Source organism: Rhamphochromis longiceps, linkage group LG7, assembly GCF_057381845.1.
Source record: "Rhamphochromis longiceps isolate RC_006_pf linkage group LG7, R_longiceps_female_GT1.1, whole genome shotgun sequence".
Taxonomy (NCBI): domain Eukaryota; kingdom Metazoa; phylum Chordata; class Actinopteri; order Cichliformes; family Cichlidae; genus Rhamphochromis; species Rhamphochromis longiceps.
The window spans coordinates 5,159,022-5,179,581 of record NC_140563.1 but is presented as its reverse complement, the minus strand read 5'-3'; the positions used below and the strand labels follow the sequence as shown (position 1 = coordinate 5,179,581).

Here is a 20,560-nt window from a genome sequence, read left to right as displayed (position 1 = left end):
TTGTGCTGAGAAACGGTAACGTTCGCACAGAAAATCATCAGGAAATGATAAAATGTCCAAACGCGCTCTAATCACTCTCTCCCGGCGGAGAGCTCTGCGGAGAATTTGGGCTTCACGATCTACTGGCTCTTCAAGGAAGAGGCACGCCATGTCCGACACTTCCTACAGTCAGGTTTCCGACAAAGAGGCGGGGACAGTCAGGGTTAGTTGTAGTAAACCTGCTAGGGGGCAGGTTAGCTTCACGGAGTGTGTCGTCATAGTGACTCACTGAGGCTTCATCTGAACTCTCTTTGTGAAACCGAAAACCCAGAGTTTTCGTTAACTCAGGGTATACTTACTCAGTTTTTCCACTAAACCGGCTTCCTGAAACAGGGCCCTGGGCCCTGTTTCAGGAAGCCGGTTTGGAAAACTCAGAGTGAAAAACGACACTCACGGTTGAGTAACCCCGAACTGTCCAACTCGGAATATTCGGTTTCAGAAAGGCTGATAACAATTAGTTCAGTCAACGCGGAGTTGCTTTAACCCCAAGTGAAGCGCGCGGACGAGGATACATAAAGCCCTGATAAGCGGAGCACAGATTAAGCGAGTCACCATGGAGACGGAGGGAAAGAAGGCGCGGTCAATGTATTTCACAGCGCTTGAGGCCGAAATTCTGATGGCAGCATATGCCGATAACATGCAAATTCCGCGGAAAAAAGTAACACAGCCACAGCTGCAAAAGCATGCATGGCAAAACATAGCCGACAGAGTCAATGCGTGAGTGTTAATTTAAACATTGATCGAGGGATTTCCACCCATTTAACACGTTATTTTATCATATGTTATTTTATTTGTTATGTTATACATTTTATTTTGTGACGTGATGTGAGCGCAGGTGCAACCCAACAGGCCCCAAACGTGCCTGGCAGCAAGTAAAAATGAAATATAAAAATATAGTCCAAACAGGTAAGGTGTAATTGTATTATGAGCCACAGTGCTTGGTCTGTTTGTCCGATGTAAATCAATTGCAGTTAGAGGCTACATTAATTTTCTTTCTGTAAGCACTTATTGAAATTATCTGAGCACATTACAAGTACATATTTGCTTACTCTGTATGCTCAAATGTGGCCCGTTATAGCCAACAGAAAAAAAGCGGAGGCCCGAAAAACAGGTGGGGGTCCTCCACCACCACCACTCACAGAGGCTGAGCAGTTGGCCCTCAGCCAAAACAGTGGGCGCCCTGTGGCCGAAGGCATCTCTGCGGGGACATCCTCTGAGTCAATAACCCCGCAAGACACAAGTGCCTACATAAGGGGTAAATTCAAAATAATACATGATGTGCATACATCCTTTCTTCACAGTCACCTTTGCAGTGCTACTCATTCATTTGATAAACTCTTTACCATAATGAATTATTTTGTAGTGAAGTTATTTTCCGACTGATTTTGCCTTCCCTCAGTCTTGGTTGTCTTTGAGAGCATAATGACAATGAAGTGTAAGGTGCTTGGTATGTTTGTTAATTGCCATTTGGTCCCTTGTAAGTTATAAGTGACCTGTATAAACCTCATATTCTATCAGTTGATGGTGATGGTGTACTGCATCTGGTGCAGCCTCCTGTTGAGCCAGACCAACATGCAGTTGTGAGTAATACTCCACAGATTATATGAGTTTACAGTAGAACAGCAATGTTGTTTATTTCTTTACTACAGGAAAATAATGAAGAAACATTGACAGCTGTTACAGAGGAGGAAGCAACAGAGACACTTTATGAGGTTTACATCTTTTAATACTTTGTGTACAGGAAACACAGGTGACCAATAAAGCCAGTTGAACAAAAAACCTGTTTATTCTTCTTTCAACATGTTGAGGTGATGGGTCAAAAGAAATGATTGTGACATATGGTGTCTCTGACTGCTCTTCCATCTTGTATGTCCGTGGGAGGGTCAGGATGTTCATGGTTTGGATCACTGCTGATGTTTGGTTCAGAAGGACAGTGTTCTCCTCTAATTGTGGCAATGTTGTGAAGAATCACAATAATGTCACATGGCCTTTCTGGGGTGACCCTGAGTCTTTGCAGGCACTGGAACCGGGCCTTAAGCATTCCGATAGTCATTTCAATTCTGGCTCTTGTCCTGCAATTAGCCAGATTATATCGCTGCTGTGGGCCCGGTTCAGGGTCAGGGTAAGGGGTAAGCAAATAGGGTAAACATGGATACCCCCTATCACCAAGCAAGTAGCCAGTGAACTCTCCTAAGACAGAAGGGTACACTTCAGTTCAAATGTCCCTGAAGCAATTGGTCTTTATATATTTTAAAGTATTCTCAACTCACCATGTCCAAATTTTGTGCTCAGTGTACATTCACGGAATATTTGTGAGTCATGGACAGAGCCTGGCCACTTGGCTTCCACATTTGTGATAATGTTGGCAGCATCACATATGATCTTCACAGTGCAGAGAACACAAATTAGCATCCATTACTATAATGAAATAATTTGTTAGTTTGACATGCTACAGGGAACTATGTACCTGTACATTAATGCTGTGGAAAGACTTCCTGTTCACATAGTCTCCTTCATTTACTGAAGGAGCAATGATTGGAATGTGAGTGCCATCTGTACAGCCAATCACGCCTGGGAACCGTGAAAATAAATGTGCAATTTAAGTAGTAGTCCAAGTATCACCACATCATAAATTAAGTTTTGGTCATCCTGATACCTGCAATTTTGTGGCATCCCTCTTTGATAAATCTTGTGGGTCTGTGACCGGGGAACACCACAAACGTGTACAGGAGACGTTTCAGTGCAACTGTAACATTCCTGACTGCCCGACAGACGGTAGCCTTGGAAACGTGCTCAGCGTCACCAATATTATACATGTAGCCGGGTGGAAGTTCGATATTATGGGACATGCCACTGGATGGCACTGTTTTTCTTTTGGGGTACCTCTGAGAGCGGAAGGGATCATGGGGATCTACGGAGACATGCACGAGTGCTAGCTTGCATTGGTGTTATGTGGGTGTGCAATGCCTTTTTTTCGCTGCGTGATCTGTTTTGAACGCAAAGTGTGCAACAGTTAAGGCACCAGGAGTAGCTGCCACCAACTTCGCCGTTCGTCTCAGAGGGATCCATATTCCGTTTTCTGCTGGATTAATGCACTGAGAAGCCACTACAGTTATTTTTGCACTGCTAAGTTTTGTTTTATTTATGTTTGGGTTTATATCAGACACGAAATGACGCTAGATGTCCTTGAGTTCCAGATGCTGATAAAGTTGGGGAAATAACCTGCAGTAGCAGTGGGTTACCAGAGCACAAAGCTGTTACTGGATAGGAGCTGTCTGTAACAATTTTATTTCTTTATTTTTACAACCTTGTTATTTTCTTCTGAGCACTTACTTTATCATTCAGATTAAAAGAACCCCAAAGATAATCTGTGTTCTGGGCTGGTTAATTTAGCCAGGCTACACAATTTGGTACCAGGAGTGGGGTATCTGCAAAAGTGGCAGCTCAGCGATTTTGTTTTTTATGGGTTTCCGTTTAAGTAGGTTATTTTACGGTGCAAGAAATAACTGTAGTGGTGGTCACCTGCGACGCGAGGGATTGGAAAGGATCGGACGATTGAGGCCATACCAGAGGTGTGCAGAGGAGCAGTGGCCAGTCTTTCCAGAAGAGGGTGATTTCGATCGAGGGAAGGATTCTTTCCAGAGGAGAAGAGGACATCAGTGGCACCTAGCTGAATAGACTGCTAAGGCAATTTCTGCATCCTGACCAAAGACTAATCTGGACACAGACATTTCATTATGTCAGACACAAACAGTGACGATGACCAGGGTTTGGCGGGGGCCACCGCAAGGGACCCTGTCACTGAGCTTCAGGCAAAATTGTCAGAACTGAGTAACAAACATGACCAGGCTATGGCCAGGATAACTGCTTTGAGTGACGGGGCAAGTAGGTCATATGTATATCTGCCGCGAGAGCGACCTATTCAACCCTTTAGTGGGGATGCAACCGTAGATGGACGTTCTGTAGAGGAGTTTATTGATGAAGTACAGAGGGGTATCAGAACTAGAGGCTTGGGTAATGATGATCAGGTTGACTTCATTTTTTCCCTCCTCAGGGGTTCTGCACTTGAAGAGATCAAGTTATGTACTGGGGGAGAGCAAATTGAACCCGAAGAAATATTTTGTTTTCTCAGAGAAGCTTATGGTGAGAGGCGCAGTGTAGCACAGTTACTGCAAACCTTTTTTAGCCGTTTCCAGCTAGAAGGTGAAGATTTCTTTGAGTACTCACACGCTCTGTCCCAGATCCTCCGCTTAGCCCTTAAACAAAGGCCTGATGCAGTACGAGACACAAAGATGGCAGTTAGAGACCAGTTTGTGGAGGGAGTAAGAGACTCCACTCTGCGAAGGGAGCTTCGCAAGATGGTGAGGGAAAAGTCAGAGTCTACGCTTTTTGATGTACGTCAGGAAGCAATTGCTTGGTCGATGGAAGAAAAACCTAGTGGCACCAGAGTTGCCAAGAGCAGGCCCATATTAAGTGACAGTGCGGTTGCAAGGGATCAGAGTACCCGTGAAGCTCCAGATAGGTCATCTGCAACTCTAGATGAAATCCTTAAGGTGGTTTCTGAGCAGGGCAAGGCTATTGGGGAGTTACTCAGTGTGGTTAGGGAGAGTGTTACATCCGGAGAAAGGGCCCCTAAACGTGGGATTCCCAGATCAAAGTTCCAGTTCACTGATGATGGGAAGCCCATCTGTTTCAAGTGTAAGGGAGTTGGACACATTGCTAGGGAGTGCAAAACCCTTAAGCAAGGAGCTTCTCCAGTTTCTGTTCCTGCACCTGGTCAGGGAAACTAGCCACCTCGGTTGCCAAGAGCCGGGCAATTCGAGGGGAGACTACTGGCTCAAAGACCCTAACTCGTGAGAGATTTTTTGACAGAGCAGTTGGTAAATGTCCTGAAGTTGAAATTGAGGTGGGAGGGATTAAGGCTAGAACCCTTTTGGATACAGGGAGCCAGGTTAGCACCATCTCAGAGGCATTTTTCCGACAACACCTAATGGGTGAAGATGATGATGTAACCCCTACAGCTAAATGGCTTAAATTTACTGCAGCTAACTCATTGCCAATTCCTTATATAGGTTACATTGAGCTGGATGTGCAGGTCATGGGGTTAACAGCGCAGGAGTGTGGGTTTTTGGTAGTCAGGGACCCCGCCCCAGAACCAGGAGGGCCACAGGACCAAGAGCTAATGTCAGCTAAAGTTAAGGTGCAGGAAAATGATGTGGAACAGCAGGTGGGAAAAGGTGCCAGCAGACTAGAGGGATCCCCCCCTGTTCTTGTTGGAATGAACATAATAAAGAGATGTAAGGAGCTAGCCATTGCTAGTTTTGATTCAACTCTCGGAGGAGAGTTAAATGCTGCTTGGGGAGAAGCTTTTCAGAGGGTGCAAGCCTGCGAAGTATTAGAGAGGTCATCCATCGCCCGGTTAGCTGGTAAAAATACTGTACACGTGCCAGCATCATCCGTGGCCACAGTATTTGCTAGAGGGCTTGGGAAAGTTTCAGATGACCAGACCTTAATGTTACTTGAGCCAACCAACACGCTCGTTCCCAGTGGTTTGGTTGTTGTTCCTACTCTTGTTGAAACTGACAGGCACGTGTTTCCAGTTCAAGTTGTGAACTTCTCTCAGGAAGATGTGTGGTTGGCTCCCCGGACCAGACTTGGTATGCTTACTGTAGTGGAGTGTGTTGAAAATGCAGCTGAGGTGCAGTTTAATCGTATCTCTGCTGACCACGAGGAAGTGTCACTGAATAAGGAAGGGGCTAAAGAATCTGATGGTGAACTGAAATTGCTGATAGAGCAGCTGAGCATTAGTGGCTCCCAAGAGGAACAGACCAAATTAGCTGCACTTTTGGCTCAGTATGCAGATGTTTTTGCTTTCAAGGAAGAAGATCTAGGTTATACAGAGAAGATCAGTCATGAGATACACCTAGTCGATGATGTCCCGGTCACTCAGGCCTACCGACGGATACCTCCAACACAGTACAAAGAGGTGCGAGAACACATAACCCAGCTTCTGAAAAAGGGTGTGATCAAAGAAAGCACTAGTGCCTATGCATCGCCCATTGTGCTGGTGAGGAAGACAGACAACAGCTTGAGGTTATGTGTTGATTACAGGCGGCTAAATGCCAAGACCAGACGTGATGCCTTTCCTTTGCCCCGTATAGATGAATCCTTTGATGCATTACATGGTGCAAGGTTTTTCTCGACTATCGACCTGGCAAGTGGCTATCATCAAGTGGCAGTTCACGAAAGAGACAGGCACAAGACTGCTTTTACAACCCCATTTGGGTTGTTTGAATATACCAGATTGCCCTTTGGTGTGTGTAACGGTCCAGCCACTTTCCAAAGACTCATGCAGGCCACTATGAGTGACTTAATCCTTCAGATCATGCTCGTGTACCTAGATGACATATTAGTCTACTCATCAACTTTTGAAGACCATTTGACACGTCTTCAGACAGTGTTGCAGAGACTCAGGGAAACTGGGCTGAAGGTTAAGGTGGAGAAATGTCATTTTCTCCAATCTAGTGTACGCTTTTTGGGTCACCAGATCTCAGCTGAAGGGATAGGTACGGACCCAGACAAGATAGCTGCAGTGAGGCAGTGGCCAGTACCCACCACAGTTAAAGAGCTGAGATCCTTCCTGGGTTTTTGCAGTTATTACAGGAGATTTCTCCATGGATTTTCGCAGCTGGCAGGTCCTTTGCATGATCTGATTAATGCATGGGGCAAGGAGGACAGTCCAGCTAAATATAAAAACTTGCTGGAAAGTGGGTGGACGCCATCTTGTCAAGAGTCATTTGAACAGCTGAAAGAGAAGCTCACGAGTGCCCCCCTACTTGCTTATGCTGATTTCTCACTGCCATTTGTTGTTGAGACGGATGCCAGCAGTTTAGGACTGGGAGCAGTTCTTTATCAGGTGCAGGGTGGCAGGAAACGTGTTATAGCATACGCCAGCCGAAGGTTGAGAAATGCAGAGAGAAATGACAGAAACTATAGCAGCATGAAATTAGAGCTCCTCGCCCTTAAATGGGCTGTGTCTGAGAAGTTTAGGGGGTATCTCTTAGGCTCCAAATTCACAGTTGTGACAGATAACAACCCCCTCTGCCACCTGAACTCAGCAAAGCTGGGAGCCATTGAACAGCGCTGGGTTGCCCAGTTAGCGCCATTTGACTTTGAGGTGCAGTATCGTCCTGGTCGGTGTAACACAGCAGCCGATACCCTCTCTAGACAGCCATTAGCAGGGGAGCCCCAGCCTGCAGGAGATGAGGAGGAGTTTGATGGATGCATATCCATCTGTAACCTTGTCAGCAGAGGGACAACGCTAGGCCTGGACTTAGTAAGTGCAGGTGTAAAATGTTGTCAGGTGAGGCAGGCCCGGGTCACAGCAGTTGAGCAAGACACCCATTTTACTGATTCCCAAGGGAATACACCCACTCTGCCAGGGTATTCTAAGGAAGAGTTGCGACAGTTTCAGTGCTCTGACCCTACTATCAAGTCCTTTAGGCAGTTTTGGGACAAAAAGAAGAAACCCACACACCAGCAGAGGAGAGGTTTGGCTAAGTCTGTGATTTCTCTGCTCCGGCAGTGGTCACGTATCATGGAGTTGGAGGGATTGTTGTATCGGGTCATTGAGGATGGACATTTGGGGAGGTGTCAGCAGCTCCTTTTGCCAGCTTGTTTAAAGGAAGCTGTACTGGGGAGTGTGCATGATCAGATGGGGCATCAGGGGGTGGAGCGGACCCAGAATCTGTTAAGACAGAGATGTTTTTGGGTTGGTATGTATGAAGAAGTGGACCAGTGGATTAAGAAATGCTACAGATGTGTGCTTACTAAGTTGCCACAGCCCAAGATTCATGCCCCTGTCAAGCCTTTTTTGGCCACTAGACCTCTTGAAGTGGTTGCAGTAGATTTTAGCATGTTGGAGCCAGCCTCAGATGGACGGGAAAATGTGTTGGTGGTTACAGATGTTTTCACCAAGTTCACACAAGCTTTCCCCACACGCGACCAGAAAGCTGATACAACTGCTAAGATTTTGCTTAGAGAGTGGTTCATGAGGTATGGCGTACCAGAGAGGTTACATTCTGATCAGGGCAGAAATTTTGAAAGTGATGTGATTCAGGAACTGTGCAAGTTATATGGGGTTAAAAAAAGCCGTACTACACCACATCATCCCCAAGGTAATGCACAATGTGAACGTTTCAATAGGACACTTCATGACCTATTGCGTACCCTCCCACCTGACAAGAAACGCCGTTGGCCTGAGTATTTGCCAGAATTGGTCTATGCGTACAATGTGACTCCCCATGCCACCACAGGGCACTCGCCGTATTACCTCATGTTTGGAGTGCACCCCCACCTTCCTGTAGATGCTTTACTGGGGCAGGAGCAGGTGCTTGATAAGAGACATGACTGGCTGGTTGTGCATCAGCAGCGCTTAAATGAAGCACATAACAGAGCAAGGCAGTACACGGAGCAGAAAGCAGCGGAAAGGCTTGAGCTGGACAAAACCCGAGTCTATTGCCCCCCTGTTGAAGTAGGTCAGTTAGTTTATCTGCGACACTGGCCCCAAGGCAGGAACAAAATTCAGGACGCCTGGAGCCCTGTGGTTTATAGGGTTGTCGAAGTCCAGGGCAGCACACATGCAGTGGAGCCGGTGGAGGGTGGGCCAGTAAAACGGGTTCACAGAGCTAACCTTAGACCTTGTATTGGCCCAATTCCTGCACCCAGGAAAAAGAAAAATAATGAATCCCCTGTGGTAGTGAGTCCTAGGACAGAAGAGAAAACAGGCTGTTCAGATCCAGATCCTGAGTATGTGTTGTTCGGAGAAACCTCATACCCAAGTGCAGAGCAGGGGTCTGATGAAGCAGTTCAAAGCAGTGACATTTCTGAGTCTGTAAACACTGATGATGCTCGTGTTACTGTACCATCTGACTCTGAGCAGGTGTCCACACCAGAGACAGTTGCTACTGAAACTAACAGGGATATTGGGGTCATTCCACCAACACCAGTGCCCCGTCGGAGTAAAAGAGCTAATGCTGGAGTGCATTCAAACCCTTACCATGTCCCTGTATCAGCATGTCATGCCATCACCTTGAGCCCTGAGGTACTGTCTCAGTTGTTGACTAATTTGGGTACTGCTCTCTTTAAGGAAGCAGTGCATGAGTTGAGATATACCAATTGAGTCACCGGGGACGTTGACTCTTAAGCAGGGGAGTATGTAGCCGGGTGGAAGTTCGATATTATGGGACATGCCACTGGATGGCACTGTTTTTCTTTTGGGGTACCTCTGAGAGCGGAAGGGATCATGGGGATCTACGGAGACATGCACGAGTGCTAGCTTGCATTGGTGTTATGTGGGTGTGCAATGCCTTTTTTTCGCTGCGTGATCTGTTTTGAACGCAAAGTGTGCAACAGTTAAGGCACCAGGAGTAGCTGCCACCAACTTCGCCGTTCGTCTCAGAGGGATCCATATTCCGTTTTCTGCTGGATTAATGCACTGAGAAGCCACTACAGTTATTTTTGCACTGCTAAGTTTTGTTTTATTTATGTTTGGGTTTATATCAGACACGAAATGACGCTAGATGTCCTTGAGTTCCAGATGCTGATAAAGTTGGGGAAATAACCTGCAGTAGCAGTGGGTTACCAGAGCACAAAGCTGTTACTGGATAGGAGCTGTCTGTAACAATTTTATTTCTTTATTTTTACAACCTTGTTATTTTCTTCTGAGCACTTACTTTATCATTCAGATTAAAAGAACCCCAAAGATAATCTGTGTTCTGGGCTGGTTAATTTAGCCAGGCTACATACAGAAAGCTCCCGTTTGCAAGAAACCGAAGTGCAATACAAATAATATGCAATGAACTGAGAGCATGTCCGCGATGTGTCACATGCGTAATATATGGCCTGAGGATGTTATCCAAATAAATTATAGATTGTGCTGAGAAACGGTAACGTTCGCACAGAAAATCATCAGGAAATGATAAAATGTCCAAACGCGCTCTGATCACTCTCTCCCGGCGGAGAGCTCTGCGGAGAATTTGGGCTTCACGATCTACTGGCTCTTCAAGGAAGTGGCACGCCATGTCCGACACTTCCTACTGTCAGGTTTCCGACAAAGGGGCGGAGACAGTCAGGGTTAGTTGTAGTAAACCTGCTAGGGGGCAGGTTAGCTTCACGGAGTGTGTCGTCATAGTGACTCACTCAGGCTGCAGCTGAACTCGCTTTGTGAAACCGAAAACCCAGAGTTTTCGTTAACTCAGGGTATACTTACTCAGTTTTTCCACTAAACCGGCTTCCTGAAACAGGGCCCTGATGTGAGGAACATTGAGTTAGGGTTCCTATCAATCCGGTTTTCACTACAGTCTACTGATGGCAGTGACTCAGGAATTTGTTCTGCCAGTTTTGGTCCAATATTTACAAAATAATGATTAAAGCTGTTGACCTTATCAGCAGTGTTTTCCATAATATTGCCATTGTCGATAAAGTATTCAGGATAACTTTGTTGTCCAGAATTATTTTTAATGATACAAGTGGGCTGAATCTAGTCATTACCTCTGTTAGCAAGAGGAAACACGTCCTTCACAGGACAACTTTTTATTTGTTGAATACTTTTATTTGAACCAACACAGCTGATTCAAATGGCTAAATTACCTCCTCAACATGTCTTGAAGTTCTCCAGGGGGCTGGTAATGAACTAATCATTTGATTCAGGTGTGTTGACCCAGGGTGAGATCTAAAAGACACCGGCCCTCGAGGCCTGGCGTTGCCTACCCCTGATATAGACAGTGCTTGAAGCAGTTATGACCTTCTTGCCATATTGGCAGAATAAATGACCTGGAAGCTGTTGCACTGTCTGCACCTGTAAACTCCAGGACACGTTTACAAACAATTTTCGTTGTTATTTGCGCTGCAGCTGCAGGTTAGGGTGGAGTTACTGTGTGTGTGTTTACAAGTAGTTTTAAACCTTGTGATCCACAAAACAGCATAACAGTAAAAGAAGAATTGACTGCGTTACAGTCAGTGCGGGAGCGGCGGCTTTGCTCGTGCGCGATTCATTTGCAGTTTGGACGCACGTGAACATCTCCTGCCCTGATATAGCGGCTGGAGGAGGACTATCCTCCGCCTGTGAGCGCTTTGGCACGAGCGATGTGCCCACGGCAGCACCCGCTGCTTGTTGATAGTAAGAGCAACAAGCGCTTTCACGTCAAAAGTCGTCATAAATAAGCCTCCAATAACACCAGAAAAAGTCGCCAGATTTGTCGCTAGTCGCTTTTTAGAAAAAAAAAAAAAACGACGCTAAGGGGGGTTTGAAAACTCTCTAAATATAGCGACAAAATCGCTAAGTTGGCAACACTGTTTTCAGGGTATTTAAAAAAATTCAAAACAAAACAAAACCGTGCATCTCAATGTGTATTCTCTGAGCATGCGCAGAATTACGCACAGCTGTCATGTGATCCTGTGATCGAACAAAGGATCAAAGGCTCAAAGAGCGCTGACGTCAAATTCGCAGCCACGAAAGTCTATAAATAGGGATCAGAAGCAGCAATTTTAAAATCAGTTTGTTCACAGCCTTCAAACGTTCGACCAGAGATACATTTGGAAATATTTCTAAGCCTTTTCAGAGTCACTGTGCACAGGCTCCAACATGCTTCCACAAAAACGCCAACAAACACAAAAAGATTATGCTGCCTGTCCTTTGTGTTCTGGCCGGCCAATCTCTCCAGGAGAAATGACCACGGATGGTGTCTTATCAGTCCAAAGAGCATTACATGAAAGTCAGAAGGAAAAATCTGACCTACATTACAAAATTAAACAAATTGAAGAAGAGAAGCTTCAACTAGAGGAAAAGTGCAGACAACTGGAAGCACGAAATAAAGACCTGGAAGAAAAACAGCAACGCCAGCCTGATATAGAAATGATCAATGAGGGCTCGGGAGTGAAGTTTGATGAAGGACGAGAGAAGATCTTTTCTCGTTTTCTTTCATCAGGAACACAGAGTGCTGAATTAAAAGAAACATCTGCCCAGCTTCAACGAAAGAAAGCTAATATTGAGGAGATACAGTGGGATCTCCAAAACATTGAGAAACAGAATCAGGTGCTTCGAGGAAAGCTCAATGAAGCGGAGAAAACAATTGAAAAAATCCACCAACAGAAGACTGAACAGGAAATACAAATGCAGGACGAACTCAAAGCCATGCAGAACTTGTACAACGATCTGATAGTCAGGTTTGGTGTAACAAAGTGCAAAAATGAAGAGCTTCTTGAAGAAAAAAAGCAACAGGAAGAAGAAAAACGTATTATCCAGGACTTTGAGAGAAGGCATCTAGAATTGCAAGAATTTTATAATAAAGAATATGACGAAACACTTAAACTGCAAAGAGAAAAGGAAATACAAATGCAGGACAAACTCAAAGCCACACAGAAATTGTACAACGATCTGATAGTCAGGTTTGGTAAAACAAAGTGCAAAAAGAAAAAGCTTCTTGAAGAAAAAAAGCAACAGAACAAAGAAAAACGTATTCTCCGGGACCTTGAGAGAAGGAATCTAGAATTGCTAGAATTTTGTAATGAAACACCTGAACTGCAAAGAGAAAAGGAAATACTGGAAAAACGATGTTCAAAGATGCAGCGTAGGATTGATGGAATGAAGAGGAAACACTCAGCGGTCATTAAGGAGATGTTGTTGAAGTCCAATGACTTGAAGAGCCAAATAATTGAAATGCAGGCACAAAAGCAACAACAAGAGAAAATACATGAAGACCTGACAGAAAAGCTTAGAAAAAAACAAGAAACTTTAAAAGAAATGGAGCAAAGATGCCAGCAATTCGAGCAGCAGAATGCAGAAACAAATGATCAATTGAGAACCCTTATCCTGGAGAACGAGCTCATGGAAAAATACCTGAAAAAGAAGAAAAAAGGCTGGTTCTGCCGCTTATTCAGATGATTTAGCCTCGTCCTCCTCCACCTGTGATCCATCTTACTTTTCACCTCTCCTGTCCCCCCTAACACATATTCTCCACCTTCTTCATCTTTTTTCTTTTTTCACCCTCCCCCCCCAACCAGTCCCAGCAGTTGACTGTCCCCTCCTGAGCCTGGTTCTGCTGGAGGTTTCCCTGCCTCGGAACCACCTCCTGATGTGGTCCCGACACAGGAGAATCTTGGTCTTCAACCTGAAGAGCTTGATTGTCCTGTCTCAGAACCATCTCCTGACGTGGCTCCGACTAGTGGTTCATGGCGTCATGGTGCCAAACGCCTACTTAAAATAGGTTTAGGTGTTGCCGCAGTAGGCCTTATTATACCTGCAGCTTACTGGGGCTTTTCAATGCTTAACAGTGATTGCCTATTTAACTCTGTCTATGGCCTCCTTGAGCCATATTGCCACCTTGGTGATGGATTAGTTCCCTTTTAAAGACTAGTAATGATGGACTGCTTTTCATCCACAGTCCAGAAAACCATACGTTGTTCATGTTAGACAACGTGCGCAACATTTAGCTAACTTGTGCTCTCATTTTTCTTTTCTTTTGCCTCTCACCCCCCAACCAGTCGCGACAGATGGCTGCCCCTTCCTGAGCCTGGTTCTGTCAAAGGTTTCTTCCTGTTTAAAGGGAGTTTTTCCTTTCCACTGTGCCTAGTGCTTGCTCACAGGGGATCATTTGATTGTTGGGGTTTAATTTGTTAAAAAACACAACAAATTAGGTGAGGGGTTCACATAATAGAGAGCACGACAAAAACTACAAATTTTTAAAAAATTTGTTAGTTGCAAATCAAAATAAAGACAACAATTTCTGAAAAACATCTCTTACGGCTCTGTTTATTTGCTTAAATGAACACTTGTATTTTTTGTCATAGAAGAATATATACATTGTCTTAAATATCTAATAATTTTAAATTTAGCCCTGCACTCCATGAGATAAACTGAGATGAGATAAACTGAGATGAGATAAACTGTGGCACAGACGGCTGTCGGCCTGGCGAGGGAGAGTTCCTCTTCAACCTCCAGACGGAACCCAGTTTGTTACTCGCAGCATCGCAAAATTAGACACAGCAATTTCTTAGAGTCTGGTTTAAGTCCTGAAATGACATCTCCTTACCTGTCACGGTTCTGGGTCAGTTTGAGCCAGTATTTTGAGTTGTTATGTTTTGGTGTGTTTTTGCATTATGGATTGTTTTCTTATTCTCTTGTGGTGCTTTTGTTGGTTATGATGATGATGATTATTAATCTATGTTTTAGTTATTCTTGTTTAGGGATTAGTTCTTAGGTTTTGTGTTCTCATGTTTTTTGCTGGTTTAGTTCAGTGTCTAGTCTGTCTCTCTCTGTCCAGTCCGTGTCTTAGTTTAGTGTTAGTTTAGTGTGTATTGTTTTCCTGTTTCCTGTTTTCCATTCCCTGATTACTTCCCTGTGTATATTAGCCCTGTGTTTGCCCTTGCTCAGTGCCGCATCGTACCATCAGATGTGTGTTTTATACTGTGGTCAATATTTTCGTGTTCACTACCCTTGTTCAGTTCATGTTTTAATTTCTCCAGCAATAAAGCTGAGGTTTTGAGTTACAATTCTGTGTTTGAGTCCTGCATTTGGATCCTCATCTCTGCCTGCCCGCACTCTATTTAAAATCCAACTCTTACCTGAACTCTCCTGCCTTTCTGTCTCTCTTGCTGCCTTGTAACGCACCATCCCCCTTTTGACATTAGATAATGGTAAATCAAACCTGCACTGCAGAGAGGTTGGCATGACAGGAAGTCGAGATGATAACGATAGACCAGCCTTCAAACTAAGACGCGTGATGTATAAAAGTCTTTCTACTGAGTAAAGGACAGTTTGAGTGTCCTGCTGGCACCATGCACTGTCTTCACAAGTTTCTTCTTTGTTTTCTACCATGTCTACAAGGCATCAGTGTGAACATCAAATATACCTGATTTATCTTACGGCTGTAAACGGCACACTAACTTTATCATCTTCTTTTTTTTTATTTACCAGAGTTTTCAACAGGAATTTTTCATGGAACAAAAGCTCTGGACAACTCGATACCCTGCATGGGATCAGTTCAGAATAACAAGGGTCAACATGTCTGTGGAGAATTCCTCATCACTGAAGACTTTGTGCTCACTGCTGCACACTGTGACCGGTTGTGAGTTAGATTTCCTGTTCATGAAGTTCATCCAAAAACAAACTTTTTCAAACTTGTGTTTATTGATCAGATCACTCTAAGTTATTGATAAGGCAGATGTTATTTCGAGGGAAAATAAAACACAATTAAGTGCAATAGCATCAAATAAAAATGACCTTTGACTTCTGACAGCCGTTGGTTACAGCAATGCTGACATTAACCTGCTTGTGACGATTGCCTAATGAGAAATAAAGATATCAGTTTAAAATTGTTGACATTTTTAATTCCCTCTCAATGATTACTCACACAGTGACCGCACACACTGATCATCCCAAAGTAAAGATTGAGAGAAAATGAAATCCATGAAGGATACAAAAACACTGAACATGCTAATGACATCATTGAAAGCAGCATCAGTTTCATGTGATGTATTTGTAGAATAATTATATTTTTAAAAGAGTTTTTACATGAAAATGTGTTTCTATTTTTTACTTCATGTTGTGTCTCCAGTTGTGTGTGAACGTTCGATTAGTTCACAGAGTACAAACAATTCAGCCTCCACGTGCTGAAATAAACCTAAAAGAAAATCAAGTGTGTCAGGTGGCTGGATGGGGAAAAACTGAAACTGATGGCGAACCTGTTGATGAGCCGACGGTGGTGGACGTGTCTGCCATTGAACCAAAGGTCTGTAAGAAACACTGGCCTGGTCTTCCTGCCGGTGTTTCCTGTGCAGGTGGATATGGAACAACCAAAGGATTCTGTCAGGTATGTTTTCTGTGATTTCAGTGGAAACTTGTGTTCTGTTGACAAATGTATAAAAAAAAAAAAAGAATATAATCTGACATATTAAAATCCTCACAGGGTGAGGTAATACCAGGATGCTCTGTAGAATCTTGACCACTTTGTCATGGGAATGGGAAGACAACGTAAACATTTTATTTGTACTGTATAATCTGCAGATTCTGACAGAAATCTGCAGCTATCCTTTGAAGCACCGCTCCTCTCTTAAACAGCAATAAGGATCATTATTAGGTTATTTACATTATTATGTAAATAACAAAATAACTTAAAGCAAAAATTGGGAAACGTAAAGTCCGAAGTCTTTATATTAACGGCCATCAGTCAAACAATACTGTTTGTTCTTGGTCTAAACAGAGCGCGTTGTGTATGACATCTTCTTTTGCGCATGCGGGCCGCTTTGAGCGTTCACACTAGAGCGCGTTTGCTGTCGCATTTTATTTGTAGTGTGAACGAGGAGACAAAAAAATCGGATTTGATCAAAAAATCGGAATTGAGCATTAAGACCTGCAGTGTGAACGTAGCCTAAATGACCTGGAAGCTGTTGCACTGTCTGCAGCTGTAAACTCCAGGACACGTTTACAAACAATTTTCGTTGTTATTTGCGCTGCAGCTGCAGGTTAGGGTGGAGTTACTGTGTGTGTGTTTACAAGTAGTTTTAAACCTTGTGATCCACAAAACAGCATAACAGTAAAAGAAGAATTGACTGCGTTACAGTCAGTGCGGGAGCGGCGGCTTTGCTCGTGCGCGATTCATTTGCAGTTTGGACGCACGTGAACATCTCCTGCCCTGATAGCGGCTGGAGGAGGACTATCCTACGCCTGTGAGCGCTTTGGCACGAGCGATGTGCCCACGGCAGCACCCGCTGCTTGTTGATAGTAAGAGCAACAAGCGCTTTCACGTCAAAAGTCGTCATAAATAAGCCTCCAATAACACCAGAAAAAGTCGCCAGATTTGTCGCTAGTCGCTTTTTAGAAAAAAAAAAAAAAACGACGCTAAGGGGGGTTTGAAAACTCTCTAAATATAGCGACAAAATCGCTAAGTTGGCAACACTGTTTTCAGGGTATTTAAAAAAATTCAAAACAAAACAAAACCGTGCATCTCAATGTGTATTCTCTGAGCATGCGCAGAATTACGCACAGCTGTCATGTGATCCTGTGATCCTGTGATCGAACAAAGGATCAAAGGCTCAAAGAGCGCTGACGTCAAATTCGCAGCCACGAAAGTCTATAAATAGGGATCAGAAGCAGCAATTTTAAAATCAGTTTGTTCACAGCCTTCAAACGTTCGACCAGAGATACATTTGGAAATATTTCTAAGCCTTTTCAGAGTCACTGTGCACAGGCTCCAACATGCTTCCACAAAAACGCCAACAAACACAAAAAGATTATGCTGCCTGTCCTTTGTGTTCTGGCCGGCCAATCTCTCCAGGAGAAATGACCACGGATGGTGTCTTATCAGTCCAAAGAGCATTACATGAAAGTCAGAAGGAAAAATCTGACCTACATTACAAAATTAAACAAATTGAAGAAGAGAAGCTTCAACTAGAGGAAAAGTGCAGACAACTGGAAGCACGAAATAAAGACCTGGAAGAAAAACAGCAACGCCAGCCTGATATAGAAATGATCAATGAGGGCTCGGGAGTGAAGTTTGATGAAGGACGAGAGAAGATCTTTTCTCGTTTTCTTTCATCAGGAACACAGAGTGCTGAATTAAAAGAAACATCTGCCCAGCTTCAACGAAAGAAAGCTAATATTGAGGAGATACAGTGGGATCTCCAAAACATTGAGAAACAGAATCAGGTGCTTCGAGGAAAGCTCAATGAAGCGGAGAAAACAATTGAAAAAATCCACCAACAGAAGACTGAACAGGAAATACAAATGCAGGACGAACTCAAAGCCATGCAGAACTTGTACAACGATCTGATAGTCAGGTTTGGTGTAACAAAGTGCAAAAATGAAGAGCTTCTTGAAGAAAAAAAGCAACAGGAAGAAGAAAAACGTATTATCCAGGACTTTGAGAGAAGGCATCTAGAATTGCAAGAATTTTATAATAAAGAATATGACGAAACACTTAAACTGCAAAGAGAAAAGGAAATACAAATGCAGGACAAACTCAAAGCCACACAGAAATTGTACAACGATCTGATAGTCAGGTTTGGTAAAACAAAGTGCAAAAAGAAAAAGCTTCTTGAAGAAAAAAAGCAACAGAACAAAGAAAAACGTATTCTCCGGGACCTTGAGAGAAGGAATCTAGAATTGCTAGAATTTTGTAATGAAACACCTGAACTGCAAAGAGAAAAGGAAATACTGGAAAAACGATGTTCAAAGATGCAGCGTAGGATTGATGGAATGAAGAGGAAACACTCAGCGGTCATTAAGGAGATGTTGTTGAAGTCCAATGACTTGAAGAGCCAAATAATTGAAATGCAGGCACAAAAGCAACAACAAGAGAAAATACATGAAGACCTGACAGAAAAGCTTAGAAAAAAACAAGAAACTTTAAAAGAAATGGAGCAAAGATGCCAGCAATTCGAGCAGCAGAATGCAGAAACAAATGATCAATTGAGAACCCTTATCCTGGAGAACGAGCTCATGGAAAAATACCTGAAAAAGAAGAAAAAAGGCTGGTTCTGCCGCTTATTCAGATGATTTAGCCTCGTCCTCCTCCTCGTCCTCCTGGTTCTGCTGGAGGTTTCCCTGCCTCGGAACCACCTCCTGATGTGGTCCCGACACAGGAGAATCTTGGTCTTCAACCTGAAGAGCTTGATTGTCCTGTCTCAGAACCATCTCCTGACGTGGCTCCGACTAGTGGTTCATGGCGTCATGGTGCCAAACGCCTACTTAAAATAGGTTTAGGTGTTGCCGCAGTAGGCCTTATTATACCTGCAGCTTACTGGGGCTTTTCAATGCTTAACAGTGATTGCCTATTTAACTCTGTCTATGGCCTCCTTGAGCCATATTGCCACCTTGGTGATGGATTAGTTCCCTTTTAAAGACTAGTAATGATGGACTGCTTTTCATCCACAGTCCAGAAAACCATACGTTGTTCATGTTAGACAACGTGCGCAACATTTAGCTAACTTGTGCTCTCATTTTTCTTTTCTTTTGCCTCTCACCCCCCAACCAGTCGCGACAGATGGCTGCCCCTTCCTGAGCCTGGTTCTGTCAAAGGTTTCTTCCTGTTTAAAGGGAGTTTTTCCTTTCCACTGTGCCTAGTGCTTGCTCACAGGGGATCATTTGATTGTTGGGGTTTAATTTGTTAAAAAACACAACAAATTAGGTGAGGGGTTCACATAATAGAGAGCACGACAAAAACTACAAATTTTTAAAAAATTTGTTAGTTGCAAATCAAAATAAAGACAACAATTTCTGAAAAACATCTCTTACGGCTCTGTTTATTTGCTTAAATGAACACTTGTATTTTTTGTCATAGAAGAATATATACATTGTCTTAAATATCTAATAATTTTAAATTTAGCCCTGCACTCCATGAGATAAACTGAGATGAGATAAACTGTGGCACAGACGGCTGTCGGCCTGGCGAGGGAGAGTTCCTCTTCAACCTCCAGACGGAACCCAGTTTGTTACTCGCAGCATCGCAAAATTAGACACAGCAATTTCTTAGAGTCTGGTTTAAGTCCTGAAATGACATCTCCTTACCTGTCACGGTTCTGGGTCAGTTTGAGCCAGTATTTTGAGTTGTTATGTTTTGGTGTGTTTTTGCATTATGGATTGTTTTCTTATTCTCTTGTGGTGCTTTTGTTGGTTATGATGATGATGATGATGATTATTAATCTATGTTTTAGTTATTCTTGTTTAGGGATTAGTTCTTAGGTTTTGTGTTCTCATGTTTTTTGCTGGTTTAGTTCAGTGTCTAGTCTGTCTCTCTCTGTCCAGTCCGTGTCTTAGTTTAGTGTTAGTTTAGTGTGTATTGTTTTCCTGTTTCCTGTTTTCCATTCCCTGATTACTTCCCTGTGTATATTAGCCCTGTGTTTGCCCTTGCTCAGTGCCGCATCGTACCATCGGATGTGTGTTTTATACTGTGGTCAATATTTTCGTGTTCACTACCCTTGTTCAGTTCATGTTTTAATTTCTCCAGCAATAAAGCTGAGGTTTTGAGTTACAATTCTGTGTTTGAGTCCTGCATTTGGATCCTCATCTCTGCCTGCCCGCACTCTATTTAAAATCCAACTCTTACCTGAACTCTCCTGCCTTTCTGTCTCTCTTGCTGCCTTGTAACGCACCACCCCCCTTTTGACATTAGATAATGGTAAATCAAACCTGCACTGCAGAGAGGTTGGCATGACAGGAAGTCGAGATGATAACGATAGACCAGCCTTCAAACTAAGACGCGTGATGTATAAAAGTCTTTCTACTGAGTAAAGGACAGTTTGAGTGTCCTGCTGGCACCATGCACTGTCTTCACAAGTTTCTTCTTTGTTTTCTACCATGTCTACAAGGCATCAGTGTGAACATCAAATATACCTGATTTATCTTACGGCTGTAAACGGCACACTAACTTTATCATCTTCTTTTTTTTTATTTACCAGAGTTTTCAACAGGAATTTTTCATGGAACAAAAGCTCTGGACAACTCGATACCCTACATGGGATCAGT

At 43.5% G+C, this 20,560-nt stretch overlaps 1 protein-coding gene across 1 annotated transcript; it reads left to right on the top strand.

Moving 5' to 3' along the window:
- The first annotated feature begins 16,671 nt into the window (after positions 1 to 16,671).
- LOC146664589 (uncharacterized) lies at positions 16,672 to 18,592 on the top strand. The gene has a single exon (XM_085411500.1). It carries the CDS (start codon positions 17,294 to 17,296, stop codon positions 18,590 to 18,592), a length of 1,299 nt encoding a protein of 432 aa, XP_085267626.1. The 5' UTR covers positions 16,672 to 17,293.
- The last annotated feature ends 1,968 nt before the right edge of the window (positions 18,593 to 20,560 follow it).